Source organism: Gracilinanus agilis, chromosome 2 (assembly GCF_016433145.1).
Source record: "Gracilinanus agilis isolate LMUSP501 chromosome 2, AgileGrace, whole genome shotgun sequence".
In the NCBI taxonomy this organism is placed as follows: domain Eukaryota; kingdom Metazoa; phylum Chordata; class Mammalia; order Didelphimorphia; family Didelphidae; genus Gracilinanus; species Gracilinanus agilis.
In genome coordinates, this window is record NC_058131.1 from 409,090,197 (window position 1) to 409,112,239 (window position 22,043).

General features: G+C 35.9%; 1 protein-coding gene across 1 annotated transcript in view; it reads left to right on the forward strand.

Moving 5' to 3' along the window:
• AK7 (adenylate kinase 7) overlaps positions 1 to 22,043 on the forward strand; it is a 159,687-nt gene that overhangs the window by 83,712 nt on the left and 53,932 nt on the right. Inside the window, exons 7-9 of the mRNA XM_044661875.1 lie at positions 10,225 to 10,313; positions 14,642 to 14,732; positions 15,785 to 15,862. Of these exons, the coding sequence (XP_044517810.1) occupies positions 10,225 to 10,313; positions 14,642 to 14,732; positions 15,785 to 15,862 (258 nt within the window). The remainder of the gene's footprint in view (positions 1 to 10,224; positions 10,314 to 14,641; positions 14,733 to 15,784; positions 15,863 to 22,043) is intronic.

The following is a 22,043-nucleotide window of genomic DNA, read 5'->3' on the forward strand; positions in this document are numbered from 1 at the left end:
CTTCCCTTTGTTGATTATTTCCAATTTATCCTGTATATAGCTTGTTTGTACAATCTCCCTCATTAGACTGTGAGCTCCATGAAAGAAGGGAGTTTTTTGCCTTTCTTTTACCCAGTGCTTAATGTAGTGCCTGACACACAGTATGTGCTTAATAAATGTTTATTGACTAAGATTATAAATTGCAGAAGAGTGTTCATCTGTTGATAAAGGAAGCCTTCCCCATTCTTAGAAAACTAAATTGATCTTTCTATCCCATTGTTCCATATCTCCTACCTTTTGTGACTAAATTTGAAGTTATCTACAATAACCTTTCCTTTCTTTTCCTTTCTATTTCCTTTCCTCTCACGCTCTTCTTCTTAACTCTATATAATTTAAACTCATATACTTCTGAACTCACTATTGAACTGAAACTGTTCTTTCTAAAGTTACCAATGATCGCTCTTTTTTTTAGTTTTTTTTAAACATTTATTAATATTCATTTTTAACATGGTTACCTGATTCATGCTCCTACTTTCCTCTTCACCCCCCGCTCTCCCCCCACTCATGGCTGATGCACATTTCCACTGGTTTTAACATGTGTCATTGATCAAGACCTATTTCCAAATTGTTGATAGTTGCATTGGTGTGGTAGTTTCGAGTCTACATCCCCAATCATGTCCACCTCATCCCATGCGTTCAAGCAGTTGTTTTTCTTATATGTTTCCTCTCCTGCAGTCCTTCCTCTGAATGTGGGTAGCATTCTTTACCATAAATCCCACAGAACTGTCCTATGTCATTGCTTTCTGCTGGTACAGAAGTCCATTACATTCGATTTTACCATAGTATATCAGTCTCTGTGTACAATGTTCTTCTGGCTCTGCTCCTTTCACTCTGCATCAGTTCCTGGAGGTCTTTCCAGTTCACATGGAATTCCTCCAGTTTATTATTCCTTTGAGCACAGTAGTATTCTATCACCAGCATACACGACAATTCGTTCAGCCATTCACCAATTGCAGGACATACTCTCCTTTTCCAGTTCTTTGCCACCACAAAAAGCGCGGCTATAAATATTTTTGTACAAGTCTGTTTGTTTATGATCTCTTTGGGGTACAAACCCAACAATGGTATGGCTGGATCAAAGGGCAGGCAGTCTTTTATAGCCCTTTGAACATAGTTCCAAATTGCCAGCCAGAATGGTTGAATCAGTCCACAACTCCACCAGCAATGCATTAATGTCCCAATTTTGCCACATCCCCTCCAACATTCGTTACTCTCCCCTTCTTTCATTTTAGCCAATCTGCTAGGTGTGAGGTGATACCTCAGAGTTGTTTTGATTTGCATTTCTCTAATTATTAGAGATTTAGAACACTTTCTCATGTGCTTATTGATACTTTTGATTTCTTTGCCTGAAAATTGGCTATTCATGTCTCTTGCCCATTTTTCAATTGGGGAATGGCTTGCTTTTTTATACAATTGCTTTAACTCCTTGTATATTTGAGTAATTAGACCCCTGTCAGAGTTTTTTGTTATAAATATTTTTTCCCACTTTGTTGTTTCCCTTCTGATTTTGACTACATTGTTTTTGTTTGTACAAAAGCTTTTTAGCTTAATATAATCAAAATCATTTAATTTACCTTTTGTAATTTTCTCTAACTCTTGCTTGATTTTAAAATCTTTCCTTTCCCAGAGATGTGACAGGTATACTATTTTGTGTTCACTTATTTATAGTTTCCCTCTTTATATTCAAGTCATTCACCCATTCTGAATTTATCTTGGTGTAGGGTGTGAGATGTTGATCTAAACCTAATCTCTCCCATATTGTTTTCCAATTTTCCCAGCAGTTTTTGTCAAATAGTGGATTTTTGTCCCAAAAGTTTAGCTCTTTGGGTATATTATACACTGTCTTGCTGATGTCATTAACCCCAAGTCTATTCCACTGATCCTCCCTTCTATCTCTTAGCCAGTACCATATTGTTTTGATGACTGATGCTTTATAGTATAGTTTAATATCTGGTACTGCTAGGCCACCTTCCTTCACATTTTTCTTCATTATTTCCCTTGATATTCTTGATCTTTTGTTATTCCAAATGAAATTTGTTATAGTTTTTCCTAATTCAGTAAAGGAGTTTTTTGGTAATTTGATAGGTATGGCGCTAAATAGGTAAATTAATTTGGGTAGAGTGGTCATTTTTATTATGTTAGCTCGTCCTACCCATGAGCAGTCATTGGCTTTCCAATTGTTGAGATCCAGTTTTATTTGTTTGGAAAGTGTTTTGTAGTTGTTTTCATATAATTGCTGTGTTTGTTTTGGTAGATAGATTCCCAAGTATTTTATATTATCTAGGGTGATTTTAAATGGTGTTTCTCTTTCTACCTCTTGCTGCTCTAGTGTGTTGGAAATGTATAGAAATGCTGATGATTTATATGCATTTATTTTGTATCCTGCAACTTTGCTAAAGTTGTTGATTATTTCTACAAGCTTCTTAGTTGATTCTCTAGGATTTTTTAAGTAGACCATCATATCATCTGCAAAGAGTGATAGCTTAGTCTCCTCATTGCCTGTTTTGATACCTTCAATTTCTTTTTCTTCTCTAATTGCTACTGCTAGTGTTTCTAGTACTATGTTGAATAGTACAGGTGATAATGGGCAACCTTGTTTCACTCCTGATCTTATTAGGAAGACTTCTAATTTATCCCCATTGCATATGATGCTTGTTGATGGTTTTAGGTATATATTGTTTATTATTTTTAGGAAAGGTCCTTCTTTCCTATACTTTTCAGTGTTTTCAATAGAAATGGATGCTGTATTTTGTCAAAGGCTTTTTCAGCATCTATTGAGATAACCATGTGATTTTTGTTTGTTAGACTGTTGATATGGTCAATTATGTGGATGGTTTTCCTAATGTTGAACCATCCTTGCATTCCTGGTATAAATCCCACCTGATCATGGTGGATGATCTTCTTAATTACTTGCTGGAGTCTCTTTGCTAGTATTCTATTTAAGATTTTTGCATCTATGTTCATTAGGGAGATTGGTCTATAGTTTTCTTTCTCTGTTTTTGATCTCCCTGGCTTTGGAATCAGTACCATATTTGTGTCATAAAAGGAATTTGGTAGGACTCCTTCTTTGCTTATCATGTCAAATAATTTGTATAGTATTGGGATTAGTTGCTCTTTGAATGTCTGATAGAATTCACTTGTGAATCCATCAGGTCCTGGTGTTTTTTCTTAGGGAGTTCTTTGATGGCTTGTTCAATTTCTCTTTCTGATATGGGATTATTTAGGTATTCTATTTCTTCTGCTGTTAATCTAGGCAATTTATATTTTTGTAAATATTCATCCATATCTCCTAAATTGTTCTATTTGTTGCCATATAATTGGGCGAAATAGTTTTTAATGATTGCCTTAATTTCCCCTTCATTAGAGGTGAGGTCTCCCTTTTCATCTTTGATATTGTCAATTTGGTTTTCTTCTTTCCTTTTTTTTTATTAGATTGACCAGTACTTTGTCTATTTTATCTGTTTTTTCAAAATACCAGCTTCTAGTCTTATTTATTAATTCGATAGTTCTTTTACTTTTGATTTTATTAATTTCTCCCTTGATTTTTAGTATTTCTAATTTAGTTTTCATCTGGGGATTTTTAATTTGCTCGCTTTCTAGTTTTTTGAGTTGCACACCCAATTCATTAATCTCTGCCCTCCTTAATTTGTTAATATATGCACTCAAGGATATAAATTTTCCCCTGAGTACTGCCTTGGCTACATCCCACAGAGTTTGGTAGGATGTCTCATCATTGTCATTCTCTTCAATGAAATTGTTGATTGTTTCTATGATTTCTTCTTTGACTAATTGGTTTTGGAGAATCATATTGTTTAATTTCCAATTGGTTTTTGATTTGCCTGTCCAGGTGCCCTTACTACCAATGATCTCTTAATTGCTAAATCCAATGACCTTTTCTCAGTCCTCTTCTTTGTTGACTTCTCTATAGCCTTTGACACTGTCGGTCATACTTTTCTCCTTGATTATCTCTTCTGTCCAGGTTTTCAGAATGGTATTCTCTCCTGGTTCCACTCCAACCTAAATAATCATTCTTCCTCATACTCCTTTTCTGGATCTTCATACAGGTCATATCTGTTAACCATAAATGTCCCATCTTTTACCTTGAGCCCTCTTCTCTGTTCCCTCTATACCATTTCACTTAATGATCTCCTCAACTCCCATGGATACAATTATCATCTCTATACTGATGATTCTCACATCTACCTATCCATCCCTAACCTCTCTGCTGACCTCCAGTCTGGCATCTTCAACTACCAATTAATCATCTTGAACTGGATGTGCTGTACACATTTTACTTTCAACATGTCTAAAATTAAATTATCTTTCCTCCCAAAGTTCCCCTTCTTCCAAACTTTCCTATTACTTTCAAAGATACCATTATTCTCCCAGTCCTCCAGACTTAAAACCTAGGTGTTATCCTCAATTTCTCACTATCTATCACCTCCCAGTCTGTTGCCAAGGCCTGTTGATTCAACCTGTGCAGTCATCTCAAATATGCCCCCTTCTGTCCTCTAATACTGCCACCACCCTGGTGCAGGACTTTATTGTCTCAAACCTGGACTATTTCAATAGCTTGTGTGTTGGTCTACCTACTGCAAGTCTCTGCTCAGTCCAGTCCACTGTGCTGCCAAGATGATATTGCCAAAGTACAAGGCTGGCCCTATCACCGTCTTCCTCCAGTAGCACCAGTGGTTCCTTCTTACCTTCAGGATCAAATATAAAATCTTCCATTTGATATTCAAAGCCCTTCGTAACCTAAACCTCCCTATCTTTCCAATCTTTTTTCTTATACCTTCTCACACACATACTCTTCAATACAGTGACACTGATCTCTCTCTCTTTATTTCCTAAAAATAAGAAATACCATTTCTTGGCTCCAGGCATTTTCACTGACTATTCCGCATGCCTGGAATGTTCTCTGTCTTCATCTCTGTATACTGTCTTCCTTTTTTCTTCAAAGCCTAGCTAAAATCCCACCTTCTATGGGAAGTTTTTCTCAAACTCTTAATTCTAGTTTCTCCTTCTGTTGATTATTTCTCATTTATTCCGTATATAGCTTATTTGAAAATATTTGTTTTCCTGTTATCTCCCCTATTAGACTGTGAGCTCCTTGAGAAGTACTGTCTTTTGCCTTTTTTTGAATCCCCAGTACTTAGCACAACATCTGGCATATAGCAGGCATTTAATAAACTTTTATTGACTTATTGATTGACTACAGAGATCTCTCTCTCTCTCTCTCTCTCTCTCTCTCTCTCTCNCATCTGGCATATAGCAGGCATTTAATAAACTTTTATTGACTTATTGATTGACTACAGAGATCTCTCTCTCTCTCTCTCTCTCTCTCTATATATATATATATATATATATATATATATATCAAGTCCAGGCCAAAAAACAAGACTTACCCCAATTTTTTTTTCTAATAATGTTAAGTAACTTGCTTCAACAAGTATTCTTTCTTTCCTTCTTTTTTCTTTCACTTCTTTTGTTTTTTTGTTGAGGTTGGGTTTTTTTTGTTTTTTGTTTTTTGTTTTTTGAGATTGGGTGGCATCTATCCTGGGAATCAAGTGGCTTCTCATGGACTTGATCCCAGTGTTGATCTGTGCAGAAGTTTTAACCCGTTCTACTTTCCCAACCTGTATTGCTTCAACTCTCTAGCCTGGTAGCCTTCCAAACTCAGTGACTCACCATATTTATGCTATAGTTACTGTGAACACCTGCTACAGATTGATTCCGAGAACTCAATCCATCCATAGTTTCAGCATCTACCCAATAGCAGGGATAATAGCTTTGTGCCACCATGCCCAGCTCATCATATTTATTCCTTAAAGAAATTTTAAAACTATATAGTTCTTCATACAGGTATGTTCTTTCTAATTTCATTTAATTGGTCCTATGAAAACAAGATATCAGTGGAAATGATGTTCATTTTGGAGAGGCAGTGTTAAGAGTGGGTTTTTAGAAATAAGACTTCAACAGTCAGGGTTGTTACTCTGTGTATTTGTTGATAACTGATGTTGATTATTGAAGCGATTGTGAAAGAAATTTGCTTCAGGTCCCCCAATAGATCTAGAGTTCCATTTCATGGTATAAGAATTTTGTAAGTCTTATAAAAATGTATGATAAGAATCTTCAAATGATAGAAGTTCATCATGATAGTGAAACTGATTCTATCAACTTAAAAGCCTAAAACCTTTCATTTAAGAAGTAATATTATAATTTTCAATTCCCAGGTTTGATACAATTCAGCATTGTTCTTAAGTTCTTATTTTTAAAGAGCATGCTGGGGACAGCTAGGAATCTCAATGGATAGAATGTCAGATCTCGAGTCAGGAAGACCTGAGCTCATATTTGGCCTCAGAAACCTCCTAAATGTGTTACCCTAGGCAAGTCACTTAATCTCAATTGCCTAACACTAATTGCTCTTCTGCCTTGGAAATGATACTTGTATCAAGACTAAGACAGAGGGTAGGGTTTAAAAAAAGAGAGAGAACTGTGCAAGGCCTAAGGAATATTGGACTTAATTTAACAAAGCCTATGTTTCAAGAGAGCTTATAGTCTAGTCTACAGATAGACACTAACACAATTACTGTTCAATATAACATAATATAATATGTATTGTAACATAACAGTATAATGCTCAACATTCTATGATTATTAGGTCATCACAAAGTTGTCACATAAAGCACCCTTTGAGATCTAAGAGAAGAGGTTTTTACTGATCCAAGGGACTCAGAGAAGAAAACATTTGAGTTAGATTCAAATATTTTTTTTAATCCCTTACCTTCCGTCTTGGAATCAATACTGTGCATTGGTTCCAAGGCATAAGAGTGGTAAGGGCTAGGCAATGGGGGTCAAGTGACTTGCCCAGGGTCACACAGCTGAGAAGTGTCAGAGGCCAGGTTTAAACCTAGGACCTCCTGTCTCTAGGCCTGGCTCTCAATCCACTGAGCCATCCAGCTACCCCCAAGTTAGATTCAAATATATTTCAATATTTATATCTATACTTTGTGTCAGAGACCCCTTTGTAACACAAGAAAATCCAGGTACATTTTGAGCACTCTCACTTATGTGGCTTCATTATACTTACACAGAAGGATAATGGGAATCCTCCTGGGGTAGTTGCCAACAGCTCTTATAAGCTCTGAGGCCCATAGACCTTGAAAACATAAAACAATTTTACTTACACAATACATGAAGAGATCAGTTGTGAGAAACTTTAAATGCGAAACAAGGGCTTACATTTGATCTCAGAGATATAGTGAGTCACTGAATCGGATTGTAGGTCAAAACTTGTGCTTTAGGAAAATCATTTTGGCAGCTAAGTAGAGGATATATTAGAGTGAGAAAAAAGACTTGAGTTTAAAAAACCAATTAGAAAGTTCTTGTAATAGTCTTGGAGAGAGGTGATCTAAAGTAGTGTGGTGGCTGTTTGAGTGAAGAGAAGAGGGCATGGATGAAGAGTTGTTGTGAAGGCAGAAACAGCAAGATTTGGCAACTGATTGTATATATGGGGCAGGTGAGATTGAGGCTGACCATGAGGTGAGGTGTTGAACTGGTTGAGTACTTCTTTTTGTTCCCCCAGTAAGACCCCCTCCTTCAAGATTAGGAAGTTTGTTCTGCTTGTGAGTATTCTCTCCTTGGTGTTATCTTCCCTTTAATCCAATTCTATCCCTTCTGTTTCCCTGTGGAGTTGATGTAGTTCTTCATTAAACTGTGTTTGTGCATGTGCTCAAGTGTGTCCAGACCTCTTTTGGCCACTTCAGATTAGACTGAGGGTTCATCTCATATCACTCCTTCCATTCCTTCTTCAATGTTAAAATACTGTCACCCCAGTTATGAGAAATAGAAAATTTCTACCCACTTCTAACTCCTTTTACTCTCCCTTCCCTTTCACCTCTTAAAAACCTCGAAACAAAACCAATCTACTCTCTAGTTGACTTCTGTTTTTCTTAATAACTTCCTCAATATCCTTTAAAGACTCTAAGGTTCTGAAGACGCACTCATTTCTTCTCCCTCTTGTAATGTTGACATTATATCATTGTATAGACCCTCCCAATTGCTAAAAAAATCTCTCTCTAGCTCTCTGGACTCTTATGTTTACATTTCAAAGTTCCTACTCAGGTCAAATTTATCAGAAATGTTTAAAAACCCTCTGTTCTATAAAAATCAATTTTCCCACTGTAGGACCATACTCAGCTTCTCACGGAAAAGAAGTTCTGGTAATAAGCCCAAATCTTGTTGTTTTGGAATATTATATTCCAATATTTCCTCCTTATTTTTTAGTGGTAATTGCCTGGCCTCTACTAGATTCTAATCTTTTGAAGATTACTTTTTCTTTTTTATTTCAAGTACCTTGTACATTGTCTTGTTCATAGTGATTACCTTACAGGTTTTTTAAATTGAATTACTTATTTTAGCCATTTAATTGCCATTACTCAATAGATAATTTTATTCTTGCATCTTCTTTAATAGTTTCTTCTTTATATTAGCACTTCTACTTTCTACATCCATCAAGATCTGGATTTATGTTTAACAAAATTTTTTGTGATTTTAGTTCAGTTTTAGCTAGTTATAGCCACCTTGCAAGAGTGAGTGACCACCTGCACATTTATGACATTAGCTTTTTCATTCTGTATAAGCTTGATATAGATGATGCATTTCTTTCTGTAACCCTAGAATCCTAGACTACTTTCCCAATTTGCTGACCCCCCCAATCCATCTGAATATCATTCATCCTCCCAAATAGATATGGAATGTTATATTTCTTTGGAAACAAGGAAAACATAATCTTTAGATGAATGTTAGAGGGTGTGTTGAAGTCTTTTGTTAAAGAGCTTAACTAGATAATTTATTTTGTCTAAATAAAATTGGGAGGGGTAGGGGAAAAGAGAATATGGGCAAATAATTTCATTCCTATAATACTTGTGGAAATGAACTGTGACAATTTTTATATGAAACCTTTCTGGTTTTGTTTTGTTTTTTAAATCCTTATCTTCAGTCTTTGAGTCAATGCTGTATATTAGTTCCAAGGCCAATGAGCAATAAGGGCCAGGCAATGGAGGTTAAGTGACTTGCCCAGGGTGACACAGCGAGGAAGTGTCTGAGGCTGCATTTGAACCCAGGGCCTCCCACCTCTGGGCCTGGCTCTCAATCCACTGAGTCACCTAGCTGCACCCTCAACCCTTTCTTAAACCTCAGGTTTAGAAGGTCAGCCTGCTTCCAAGTTAAAGTAATTTACTCCCACATCTCAAGGCATCTCCCTGGGCTGACTTTTATTACAAGCAGGGTGGAGACCTGATCCTTGCTTATCTGTAAACAAGAACTCTCTTAGGTAAGGGAGGTCAGTAAGCTCCTGCCACCTTGAGCTAGGCAGTCATGCTGACCCAGCCACATGGTGGGGAGGAAGGGGCTTCTTGACATCCTTAAGACCCACCTCTTCCTGTGACGAAGTAAAGAGGGAGAAGTTGGAGTCTCTAAGTCCACCTCTTCAATGGCTACTTACCAATCAGAAACCTCTTGGGAAGTCCAGGGGAGAGACTGAGTAATGACATCACAAGGGGTATATATTAGCCTATGCTAGAGGAAGTTGCTCTCTCTGCCCCACTCTCTCTTGCCTAGCTATTACCCAGCTAAACTGTCCTTGGGTCCAACTCTATTTTGCCCTACTTGTACCCCTTGGCATCTGTTTGAATCATGAAGAGAGTCTACTGATTAGATTTTCTTGAGCAGTTCAAGAAACATATAAAACAGTTTTGGTAAGAGGTGGACTATATCAGTAGTGTCAGATTCACAGCCTACAAAATTCTCCAGTTTGGTCAGAAATAGATTACAATATAATTGGGAAATGTTTAACCAAATAATTAAAAATATAACAAAAGATAGAGAATGTTAATTTGTTATTTTTCTAAGTCAATATATGGCCCGCAGGTACCCATTTTTATTTGAGTTTTATCATTACTGGATTAGATGAGACCGCTAAAGTTCCTTTCCAGTTCTCAGAAATTAAAGATTGAGCAGCCCTCTGATACCAAAGCATTTGTTCCAAGAGTCCAGGTAATAAAATAGTTGTAACATCAAGTAGCACTTGCTTCTTAGAATAAATTACTACTTTTCTAGTACATTTAAACAAGTAACTGAAACTGGCATAAATAATGCTCATTACTTTTACTTCTTTTTTTACAGATGGCATGGTTGGGTGAAGTCCCTACATTACCAGTATTTGGTAATGGTGCAAATGTAGTTCCAGCAATTCATGTCCTTGATTTAGCAGGGTAAGCATTATTAGTAAGATACCCTCACTGAAAGTTATTTCATTCCTACAGTTTCTAAACCTTGAGTTTTTGTCTCTTCCAAAATGTGTTAGATGAGTACATTATGCTGCAATTTTTAGGAGAAATTTTTTGTTTTAGATTTAAATATTTTATCTTTTTAGAAAAATTTTCCATGGTTACACGATTCTTGCTTTTACTTTCTCCTTCACCTCCCCCCCATATCCAACACACATTTCCACTGGTTATGACATGTATGATCAATCAAGACTTATTTATAATATATTATTTATAGTTGCATTGGTGTGGTCGTTTCGGGTCTAAATCCCCAACAGTGTCTGCATCAACCCATATGTTCAAGCAGTTGTTTTTCTTCTGTGTTTCCACTCCTGCAGTTCTTCCTCTGAATGTGGGTAGTGTTCTTTACCATAAATCCCTCAGTGTTGTCCTGGGTCATTGCATTGCTGCCAGTACAGAAGTCCATTACATTCGATTGTACCACAGTGTATCAGTCTCTGTGTACCATGTTCTTCAGGCTCTGCTCCTTTCACTCTGCATCAATTCCTGGAGGTCTTTCCATTTAGGAGAAACTTAAGTGTTACTCTGCTTAATCATAGCCCTTGAGGGCCTACAGAAACTAAAAATGGTTTATAAATCTTCAGTCTTCTTCACAATTTATAATTTTCCAGCCTCAGAGAACTGAACCCCCTTTCTTGAGCTATTACTTTGTCAGTTATACTCTCCCAGAGAGGACACTGGACCTCACTCAATCAAACACTACAAAGAAATCTCATATGTAGACTTTAGAAAAATTATGGGAATATACAGTAAAATATAACTCTGGGCTCCCTTATAGGGGGCCATGCCTCTATATGATTTTTTGGGGTCCTGAGCGGCGTGGTGGCATAGGATGGTTAAAGCAGGAGAAAGAAAATGAGAACAACTAGACTAGTGGTTAGCCCATGCTGTCCCCAAGTCTGTGGGCTTGGGAGTTTATTATATATTGGTTTCAAACAAAGAACACAGCTATGAAGGGGTAACAGATCATACATAACCCATTAAAGTCTAAAGAGTAAAGGTATAAGTACCAAGACAATGGCCAAATTCCAACCATCAATTAGTAGGGATAATTCTGGGAGAGGAAATATTTTTATGGAGATGCTCACTTATTGAGTTCTATCTTCCAGGATTATAGGCACCTGGACAAATAAAGTCAAGACTAAAAGCGCCATACTTATCTAAGTATGCAGACTTATCTTAAGTAATGTTTGTCAGGGTCCAGGCTTCTTAATTATCAAGGAGAGGAATCATTAACTCAGTAGATGCTGGTCTGCCGCTTCAAAGTTTTCCAATAGGAGTTCTAAGAAAGGTGGGGATCAAAACTGAGTCAAAAGAGGAGCCTCAGATTTTTATCTTAGATGGCCCATTCTGTCTGCATTCCTGACATGCAGTGCAGAAAAATCATACACACAGTTTTACTTGCCGATGATTTTGTAATGGGATCCAGATAAAATATCTGTTACAGACTCTGTTTCTCTAAATGACTCCTAATAGCCTCTTGGAGGGATCAAGTTGATTTTGGATTAACCTACCTGCTGGTACCAGAGCCTTTTGGGGCTCAGGTGACCAGGACCAAACACAAAGACTGCCTCAGCCTGGATTGGTCACATAGGGAATCCAGATAACAGGCCCTAAATTTGATCCTATTTCTCCAAAGGCTTTAATACATAGAACGGCTTCCCACACTCCCTCTTTCCAAAAGCATTACCATGGAAACTAGAGGACCAGAAATGTTTGCCCTTGGGCATACATATATTTTCATATTGTTCTCTTAAGTTTCCTTGACTTTGAACGTAACAGATTTCTGAGAAGGAGCTGAAGCCCAGCCACACCAGGGGAAGTTTCCATCTTGCCCAAGAGAAGTCAATAAGGTGATTGTAAGGACGCACACTGTAGAAACAAATTCTCAGGCAGGTCTCTGAGAATTGGGATTATGGAAAAATAATTCTCCCCAGAAGGTTAAAAGACCAAGAGAAAGGAGACCACAATAACAGGATACCAGGGCATCATCAACACCAAGAGAAAATCTCTTAAACAAAATTAGGTTTGCTAATTTGAGGGATCTCCCTGAAAAGGCATGAACCTTGTACATTCCCTTCTAGAATATATAAATTACCTATCAGGGATGAGATAACTATTTTCTTTACCATAAAAGAAATGCTTAATTTACAAAAGACATAGATTAACATTAATAAATAGATAAAATATGAAAGCATAACTTGGGGGGGCAGCAAAAAACAAAAAAAAATATCTCAGTGGATTGAGAGCCATGCCTGGTGACAAAGGTCTTGGGTTGAAATCTGAATTTAAATACTTCCTAGCTGTTTAACACAGATAATTCATATAATCCCCGTTGCCTAGTCCTTACTGTTCTTCTGCACAGTATTGATTCTAAGACAGAAAGTAAAGGTTAAAAAAAACTATCACCTGTTATACTCTAACACATGATAAAGACAACTTCAAAATCAATATTTCATATTCATCTCTAATCTGTACTATTGGAGCAATCCACAATATTGATTTTGAAGTTGTCTTCCAATAAGTTGTTGTGGAAATTATCTCTTACTGAGGAACCAGGTCCCAGTTCCTTTTGTTAGTAAGTGGTACTAACAAGGCTGGGAATATCAATTTCTTAGGACTACTGTTTGGTGTCCTAGGCTCCCAGAAAGACTCAGAAGAGGCAGCCAAAAACATAAGGTCCATCCTCAATACATGTCCTAGACAAATACATGTTCTTGCTGTTATATGCCTGTATTTTTTTGTTGCTGATTGCAGAGGAGCCACTGAGGGGACAGTGTCCTTTACAAGGCAGAAGTGGCATCAGCTTAAAAATGGGGCTACCAGAAGCTACTTTTCCTAATTCCATTTAACTCCCAGAGTAGGTTATTCTTTCTGGATTACTTACCAATTCTTTTCAGCACTGATTACACTCATGAGGAAACATGAGGACCAACTAAGATTCTTTGGTTGTACATTTCCTTTCCCAAAGACACTGAACACTTGCCTTCCCCCATGGAGCCAAAGCATTTATGCCCAGTTCCATGGAATAGGTTAAGGTTAGGGTCATCTCAGTGGGCTTTTCTAACTGGGACCTGGCATCTCCAGATGGGATAGTTGATGTTCAGTCATGTCTGACTTTTTGTGCTCCCAATTGGGGTTTTCTTGGCAAAGATACTGGAGTAGTTTGGCATTTCCTTCTCCAGCTCATTTTCCATATGAGAAACAGAGGCAAAAAGGGTTAAGTGACTTGCCCAGGGTCACACAGTTAGTAAGTGCCTAAGGCCAGATTTCAATTTAGTGAGTCTTCCTGATTCCAAGCCCAGTGCTCTATCTCCTCTGCTACCTAGCTGCCCAAATGGGATAGTATCCTCTCCCTATGTCTTGCTAACCCTGATCTGACTACTTAATTGATTTTAATCCTTCATGTATGCCATCTTGCCCCCTCAGACCCTGTTCTTTTCTCTTTGAGTTGGGAGGTAGTATTTATGCACTTGTTCCAGCAGAGGCAAGATGTTCTGTTTTCCCCTTAATCCATCCGAAAAGATTGTATTGGCTAGAAAGAATGTAGAAGTAACTCTGGGGTTTTGTAGATTATATTATACTGCTATAAGAAATAAAGCAGTCAGCTTCACTGTGAAGTCAGTATATTTATTCACCTACCTGCTGAATTAAATTATGGTCTTCTCACCTTGCCCAGCATCACATCTACTTTGGACTTATACGTTGATCCCAAATGTGCAACTAGTACAAAGCTGGGTTGGTAGTTCTCCCCAACTTGTATTTAAATGTGCATTGATACCTAGAGCAATGGTACTTAAACATTAAACATTCACAACACAAACCCTTTCTGCAGTACTTCCATTATCCCTATAGTCTCCACTAATTTTTCTGACAACAGAACAAATTGTTAAACATTTTCTGAGGCTCATCTCCCTCCGGGCATCAAAACAGAGATGCATATATATGTTGAAAGAGTGGGGAAAGGAATGAAAGGGACAAAGAGACCCAGACTTAGAGTGGAAAAATGGGACTAGAAGAGGAGAGGGAGGGAGAAGGGAAAGGGAAGAAGAATAGGGATAATAAAATAAGAATGCCATCTTGGCAGCTCATCCTCTTCTCAGAAAAATGCTGAACTTTACTGTAGTATTGCAATAATAAAATCAAGTAGCTCAGTGTCTCAAATAGGGCAAGAACTGGATTTGCTAGTGTTTTTCTCTGGGATTCTTCAGTTATAATCTCTATGGGTGATCTTTGTACTTACTGAATTACAGAGTCCTACAAAATATAGCAGACCACGTGCCAAAAGTTCACTACCTACTTGCCGTGGATGAAGCTTCTCATACACAAGAAGATATATTAAAGGTAAATACTTCAATGTCATATTTTAATACTAACTTTAAAAACCTGTAATTTAGTCAAGGTAGGTACTTCCTGTACTAGAGTAGATTGTAATCTCTCCACTGACCTTAGTAAAATGTCATCTACTCAAAGCCTTCCCAACTTAGAACCTTTGAGAACTTACGCTTCATAAGCATAGTCTTCAGGAACTCTGGGCCACCTACATGCTACAGGGTGACAGACAATAAAATAGGACGTTAGAGGAGTCAATATTTTGATAGTATTTTTTTCTTAAGAAATTAAATATGCAAAAAAAGACGAGAATTACTATAAAATGGAATAGTCTTGAAACTGTCTAAAGTTTAGGATTTATTCTAGTGCAAGATATTCTGCAATTACAAACATATATTAGTGTTTAGAACGTCATCAAGAATTAAGGAAAGCCCAGGAATTCTTTTTTTTTGCCTATTCATTGTTGTTTTTTATCATACTGATTTTAAGAAGAGGCTGGCAGCTCCAGGGGGAAAGTGGAGGGAGGGAATTAGGGGCAACAGTGGTAGATACTGGAACCACTCTGCAAGGGTTTCCTCTATCTTTGTCTTAAGACAAACCTAAATTTAATAAATTTGTAAGTATCTATATATGAATGATCTACCTCTGCAGATGATTAATCTTAAACTGGCTTTTACCTAGATAGAAGCAAAGCCAGGAATGTATATGGAAGGGAAAGGAGGCATAAATGGAGCTGCCAAGTTAAGAAATGACTAGTTTCTTTGCTTAAATATGCTTAGGTGACACTTGTTATAAAACTAGGCTGCTATCTGTGGGCAGATATCAAAATTGTGAATGTACCAAGACATAGATTCACTCTCAATTGTACTTCCAAGAATGCTGGGACTCAGGCTGTCAACACTACTTCTCTTGGTCATAGCTGCTTTGTCCAACATATAAGCTTTTTCATTTAGCATACTTCTAAGCACCTCCTACAGGTGTACTTTTTAAAGTTTTCAATTATTTTTTTACTCAGATATATGAAATTATATTTACATATTAGTATTGCTCTTTTTTTTCAACAGTGCATCAGTAGAAATGTTGGCCCAGGGAAAGTTCAAAAATTTGCAAAAGAAAATGCATTTTTAAGCAAAGAATTATCAGTAAGTATAAAGTTACTAATTTTCTTATTTTTTAAAATAAGATTATTAAATAAACTAAATATTAAGTATCTTTTATGTCTATTTCAAAAATAATTTATAATTAAATGGGTTCTAAATTATTCAATCTAATCTAATAAACATTTATTAAATACCAGCTCTGCTGTAGGCACTGGTGCTTAGTGCTGGGGATTCAATTAAAAAAAAAAAAGAAAGAAAGAAAGACAGTCTCTACCTTCAAGGAGCTTTCAATATAAAGGGAGATAAACCTCTGGAGAAAACTGAATGGGAACAGAAAGGAATATGCTTTTTTTCTCCCCAGAACATGGCACTTCACAAAAACTGACCATATAAAAGTGCATAAAAACTTCACAACTGTGTAATTAGAATCTGTTACCCTAAAAACTATAATTTGCAGCACCCCACTTTCCTTCTTACATTATGTGCTGATATAGGAAGGATATAAGTTTGGTTTAGCCCTGCCTCTCGGGCTGTTCTTCCTGTAATCAGAGCGGCTGCCAACGGTTTTTATGAACAGGCAGGAGAATTTAGTCACGTGGTCTTATTTTGTTACATAATTATCTTTTTATTCCTTTACTTCTAGTGATTATTAATGAAATTTATAAACTTTATAAAATAGAACACTTGGAGTACTGGACATTAATTTAAATCCTATACAACCAAATATAGAAAAGCAGAATAAAGGCATTCTTTTCAGATCATAATGCTAAAAAATTATAATCAACAAAGGACAGTGGAAAGAAAAACTAAAAATTAATTGGAAACTAAATAATTCTATCCTAAAGAATAAATGGATTGAAGAACAAATCATAAAAACAATACATAATTTCAATAAAGAAAATGACAATGAAGAGACAATATACCAAAATTTATGGGATGCAGTCCAAGCTATACTTGGGGAGTAATTTATATCTCTAAATTCTTACCTCAATAAAATAGAGAAAGAACAGATCAATGAACTGGGAATGCAACTAAAAAAATTAGAAAAAGAACAAATTAAAAATCCCCAATTAAACACCTAATTAGAAATCCTCAAAATGAAAGGAGAACGGGAGGTCCTGGGTTCAAATCTGGCCTCAGACACTTTCCAGCTGTGTGACCCTGGGCAAGTCACTTGACCCCCATTGCCTAGCCCTTACCACTCTTGTGCCTTGGAGCCAATACACAGTATTAACTCCAAGATGGAAGGTAAGGGTTTAAAAAATAAACAAACAAACAAACAAACAAATAAATAAATAAATAAATGAAAGGAGAGATAAATAAATTGAAAGTAAGAAGACTATTCAACTAATAAACAAGATGGGCTGCTTTGGTGAATAGATACACCATTGGCTAAGTTGATAAAAAAAAAAAAGCCAAATTGCCAGTATCAAAAATGAAAAAGGTAAAATCACAACCAATGAAGAAGAAATTAAAGCAATTATTTTGCCCAATGTTATATGCCAATAAATCTCACAATCTAAGTGAAATAGATGAATATTTACAAAAATATAAACTGCCTATGTTAACAAAAGAGGAAATGGAATACTTAAATAATCCCATCTCAGAAAAAGAAATTGAACAAGCTATCAAAGAACTCCCTAAGAAAAAATCACTAAGGTCAGATGGATTCACAAGTGAATTCTAACAAACATTCAAAGAACAATTAATTCCAATACTACATTAAGTATTTGAAAACATAAAGGAAGAAGGAATTCTTCCATATTCCTTTTATGACACAAATGTGGTACTAATACCTAAACCAGGAAGAGCTAACACAGAGAAAGAAAATTATAGACCAATCTCCCTAATGAATATTGTTGCAAAAAAAATTAAGTATTTTAATAACAAACAACCATTCATTTATTTATTTATTATGATTAAATCATTTATTAAATAAAATTATTTAATTTAATAATAATTTAATAATGAATAATATAATGTTAATTATTTTAAATAAAATACTAGCAAAAAGATTCTAGAATATATCATAAGGACCATACACTATGATCAGGTGGGTTTTATACCAGAAATGCAAGGATGGTTTAATATTATAAAAACTATCAGCATAATTGACCATATCAATAACAAAATCAATAGAAACCATGATTATTTCAAGAGATGCAGAAAAAGCCTTTGACAAAATACAAACCCATTCCTTATTTAAAAAAAACACATTAGAAAACATTGGAACAAAAAGAGCTTTCCTTAAAGTTTTAAAAAAAGCATCTATCTAAAGCCATCAGCAAGCTTTATCTGTAATGGGGACAAACTAGAACCTTTCCCATTAAGATCAGAGATGAAGCAAGGATGCCAATTATCACTACAGCTCCTTAATATTATAATAGAAATGCTATAAGAGCAATAAGAGCAGAAAAAGAAATGGAAGGAATTAGAATAGGCAATGAAGAAACACAATTTTCACTCTTTGCAAATGATATGATGAATTCCAGAGAATCAATTTAAAAACTGATAGAAACAACATTAGCAAAGTTTCAGGATACAAAATAAGCCACTATAAATCATCAGCATTTATATTTATCACCAACAAAGTTCAACAGCAAGAGATAGAAAAATAAATCCCATTCAAAACAACTGTAGACAATATAAAATACCTAGGAGTATACTTACCAAAAAAACCTCAGCAACTATATGAACACAATTACAAAACTCTTCTCACACAAATAAGGTCAGTCCTAAACAACTAGAAAAATATACATTGTTCATGGATAGGCCAAGCCAATATGACAATCCTACCTAAATTAATTTACCCACTTATTGGCATATAGTTGGGGAAAAGGGCATCCAATAATTATATCAAGAGATATTCATGAAAAAAATATGAAGGAAAGAAGCCTAACTATACCAGGTTTCAAACTATACTATTAAGCAGTAATCATCAAAACACTTTGGTGCTGGCTAAAAATAAAGAAGTGGATCAACGGGAATAGGTTAGGAAATCAACACAGTAGTTAATGACCAAAGTAGCATAGTATTCAACAAATAAAGAGATCCAGGCTATTGGGGGAAGAACTCAGTATTTGACAAAAACTGCTGGGAAAATTGGAAAACAATATGGCAGAAATTAGTCAGAGGCCATCATCTCACTATAAACTAAGATAAAGTCAAAATGGATATTTTATCTAGAAAAAAATAGTGATATCTTAAACAAATTAGGGGAACAAAGAAAAATTTACCTGTCATACTTGTGGATAAGGGAAGAATTTATGACCAAACAAGACATAGGGACCATAACAAAAAAATGAAATAGATAATTTTGACTACTTCAAATTTTAAAAGTATTGCACAAACAAAACCAATGCAAGTAAGATTAGAAGAGAAACAACAAATATGGGGGGAGGATTTAAATTTAATTTTTTTCCCCAATTGCATGTAAAAACAGTTTCCAACATTTTAAAAAAGAATTTTGAGTCTCAAATTCACTCCTGTCCTCCCTCCCCTCAGCCTCTGCTGAAATAGTAAGCAATCTTATATAAATTTTACATGTATAATCTTATAAAACATTTTTCCATATAAATCCTTTTGGGGAAGGAAACTCAAGCAAAAGTTAAGAAAGAAAATAAAAACATTTGTTTTGGTCTGGATGCAGATTTCCATCAGTTCTTTCTCTGGAAACAGATGGCATTTTTATCAAGAGTCCTTTGAGATTGTATTGGGCCATTATATGGTTGAGAATAGTTAAGTCATTGTAAAGTATTCCTATCACTGTGTAGTTCTGATTACTTTACTCTGCTTCAATTCAGGTAAGTCCAGATTTTTTCTGAGATCTTCCTGCTCATCATTTCTTACAGCACAATAGTATTTCATCACAATCATATACTATAACTTACTCAGCCATTCCTCAGTTGATGGGTATCCCCTTACTTTCCAATATTTTGCCCCCTCAAAAAAAGGTGCTTTAAATATTTTTGTTCATATAAGTCCTTCCCTTTTTTATCTTTTTGGAATACAAACCTATTATTGATATTACTGAGTCAAAGGGTGTGTACTCTTATGCTCTTTGGGCATTGGTCCAAATTGCTCTCCAGAATGGTTAAATCAGTTCCCAACTCCCCCAACAATGTATTAGTGTTTATAATGCTCTAAATTACTATTGATTCAAGAAATGCAAATTAAAACAACTCTGAGATACTACCTCATACCTATCAGATTGGCTTATATGACCATAAAGGAAAACAATAAATGTGGTAAAATTGGGAAACAAATACACTATTGGTAGTACTGTGAATAAACTAATACAAGTAGAGAGCAATCTGGGACCATACCCAAAGGACCATAAAACTATAAATAGCCTTTGACTCAGCAGTATTACTGCTGAGTCTCTATCCTAATGAGATCAGAGATAGGGGGAAAAGAACCTACTTGAACAAAACTATTTTTTCTTTTTCTTTTTCTTTTTCTTTTTTTTAATTTTAAACCCTTAACTTCTGTGTATTGACCCATAGGTGGAAGATTGGTAAGGGTAGGCAATGGGGGTCAAGTGACTTGCCCAGGGTCACACAGCTGGGAAGTGTCTGAGGCCGGATTTGAACCTAGGACCTCCTGTCTCTAGGCCTGACTCTCAATCCACTGAGCTACCCAGCTGCCCCCAACAAAACTATTTTTAACAATTTTCTTTGTAGTGGCCAAGAACTAGAAAATGAGAGTGTGCCCATAAATTGGGGAATGACTGAACAAGTTGTAGAATGTGGTTAGAATAATATTGTACCATAAAATTTTTAAAAGAATGAGTTCAGAAAAACTTGGAAAGACTTATATGAACTGATGCAAAGTGAAGTGAGCTGAACCAGGAGAAGAGTATATATAATAATAGTACAATGATCAACTGTGAAGGACTAAACTATTATTAGCAAAACAAGGTCCCAAGGATAATCCCAAAGGATATCATGCTATCCAAAAATGCTATACAAAGCCAAAGTTTGAAATCTGATTGCAGATAAGCATATAATTTTACATTTTTTTTCTTCATGAGTTTTTTTTATTGTGTATGTGATATGTGTCTTCTTTCATGGTATGGGGAATACAGAAATATATATTGCATAAAAGCACTAGCATAACCTATATCAAACTATTTACCAGCCTGGGGAGGTAGAAACTGAAGGAAGGCGAGATCTGAATCTCAAAATGTCAGAAAACAATTGCAAAAAATTGTTTCTACATGTAATTGAAAAAAAAAACAAAAGAAAGTTTTTTTTAAAAAAAGTAACCTGTTGTAGGGGCAGCTGGGTAGCTCAGTGGATTGAGAGCCAGGCTTAGAGACGGGAGGTCCTAGGTTCAAATCCGGCCTCAGCCACTTCCCAGCTGTGTGACCCTGGGCAAGTCACTTGACCCCCATTGCCCACCCTTACCACTCTTCCACCTATGAGACAATACACCGAAGTTAAGGGTTTAAAAAAAATTAAAAAAAAAAAAAGTAACCTGTTGGAAGCTATCCAACAGTTCCAGGGGTCTGGAAGGTGACAGTTTAGGTAAGAAAGAATGAGTCTAGGAACCATCTGTCTGTCAGCTCATGGCTGCTCCAAAAAGCCTCTAAGCTTTTTTTATATCATTTTCAAAAGAATCATTTCTCACAAAGCATAACTGAGTTTTACAGCTGCGCAGACATGCCAAAGTTACAGAATTACATCATGATTGGTATATGGTTTTACAAAGTTTTCTCCCATGAAGATTAAGGTCAGACGAGAAACTTTCCAAGGTTAAAAATGAGCCTCATTTTTTCTAAGTTATTTTAGTAAAAAGATTCCACGCTTCAAAAGATATCTTTAATGAATGAGTCTTTAACATTATGTGGGGTGTGGGGTGTAGGGTGGAAAGTACCTAGCTGAATATGAAAGGTGTCTGACTCTGCCTACTTTGATCTTGGGCTGTCTGGAAATAGATACAGGGCCAGGGCAGCTTCTGTTAATTTCTGCATTTTTCTCAACTTAGAGAAAAGTTGTTAACTCCTTAACTGCTAGTTTACTAAAAACTTAAAGCTCTCCTAGAAAATTAGATTATAATGCTTTCCAATAAGAAAAGGTGTGGATCATAAAAGGAATCATAAAGAGGATTCCAGATTTTTATCTTAGATATGCCATCCGTTCTGTGACCTGATTTTCAGGTCACAAAAACCAGCATAGAGCCTTGCTAAACTATGTTGGTCTTGATGGGGTCCAATTAAAAA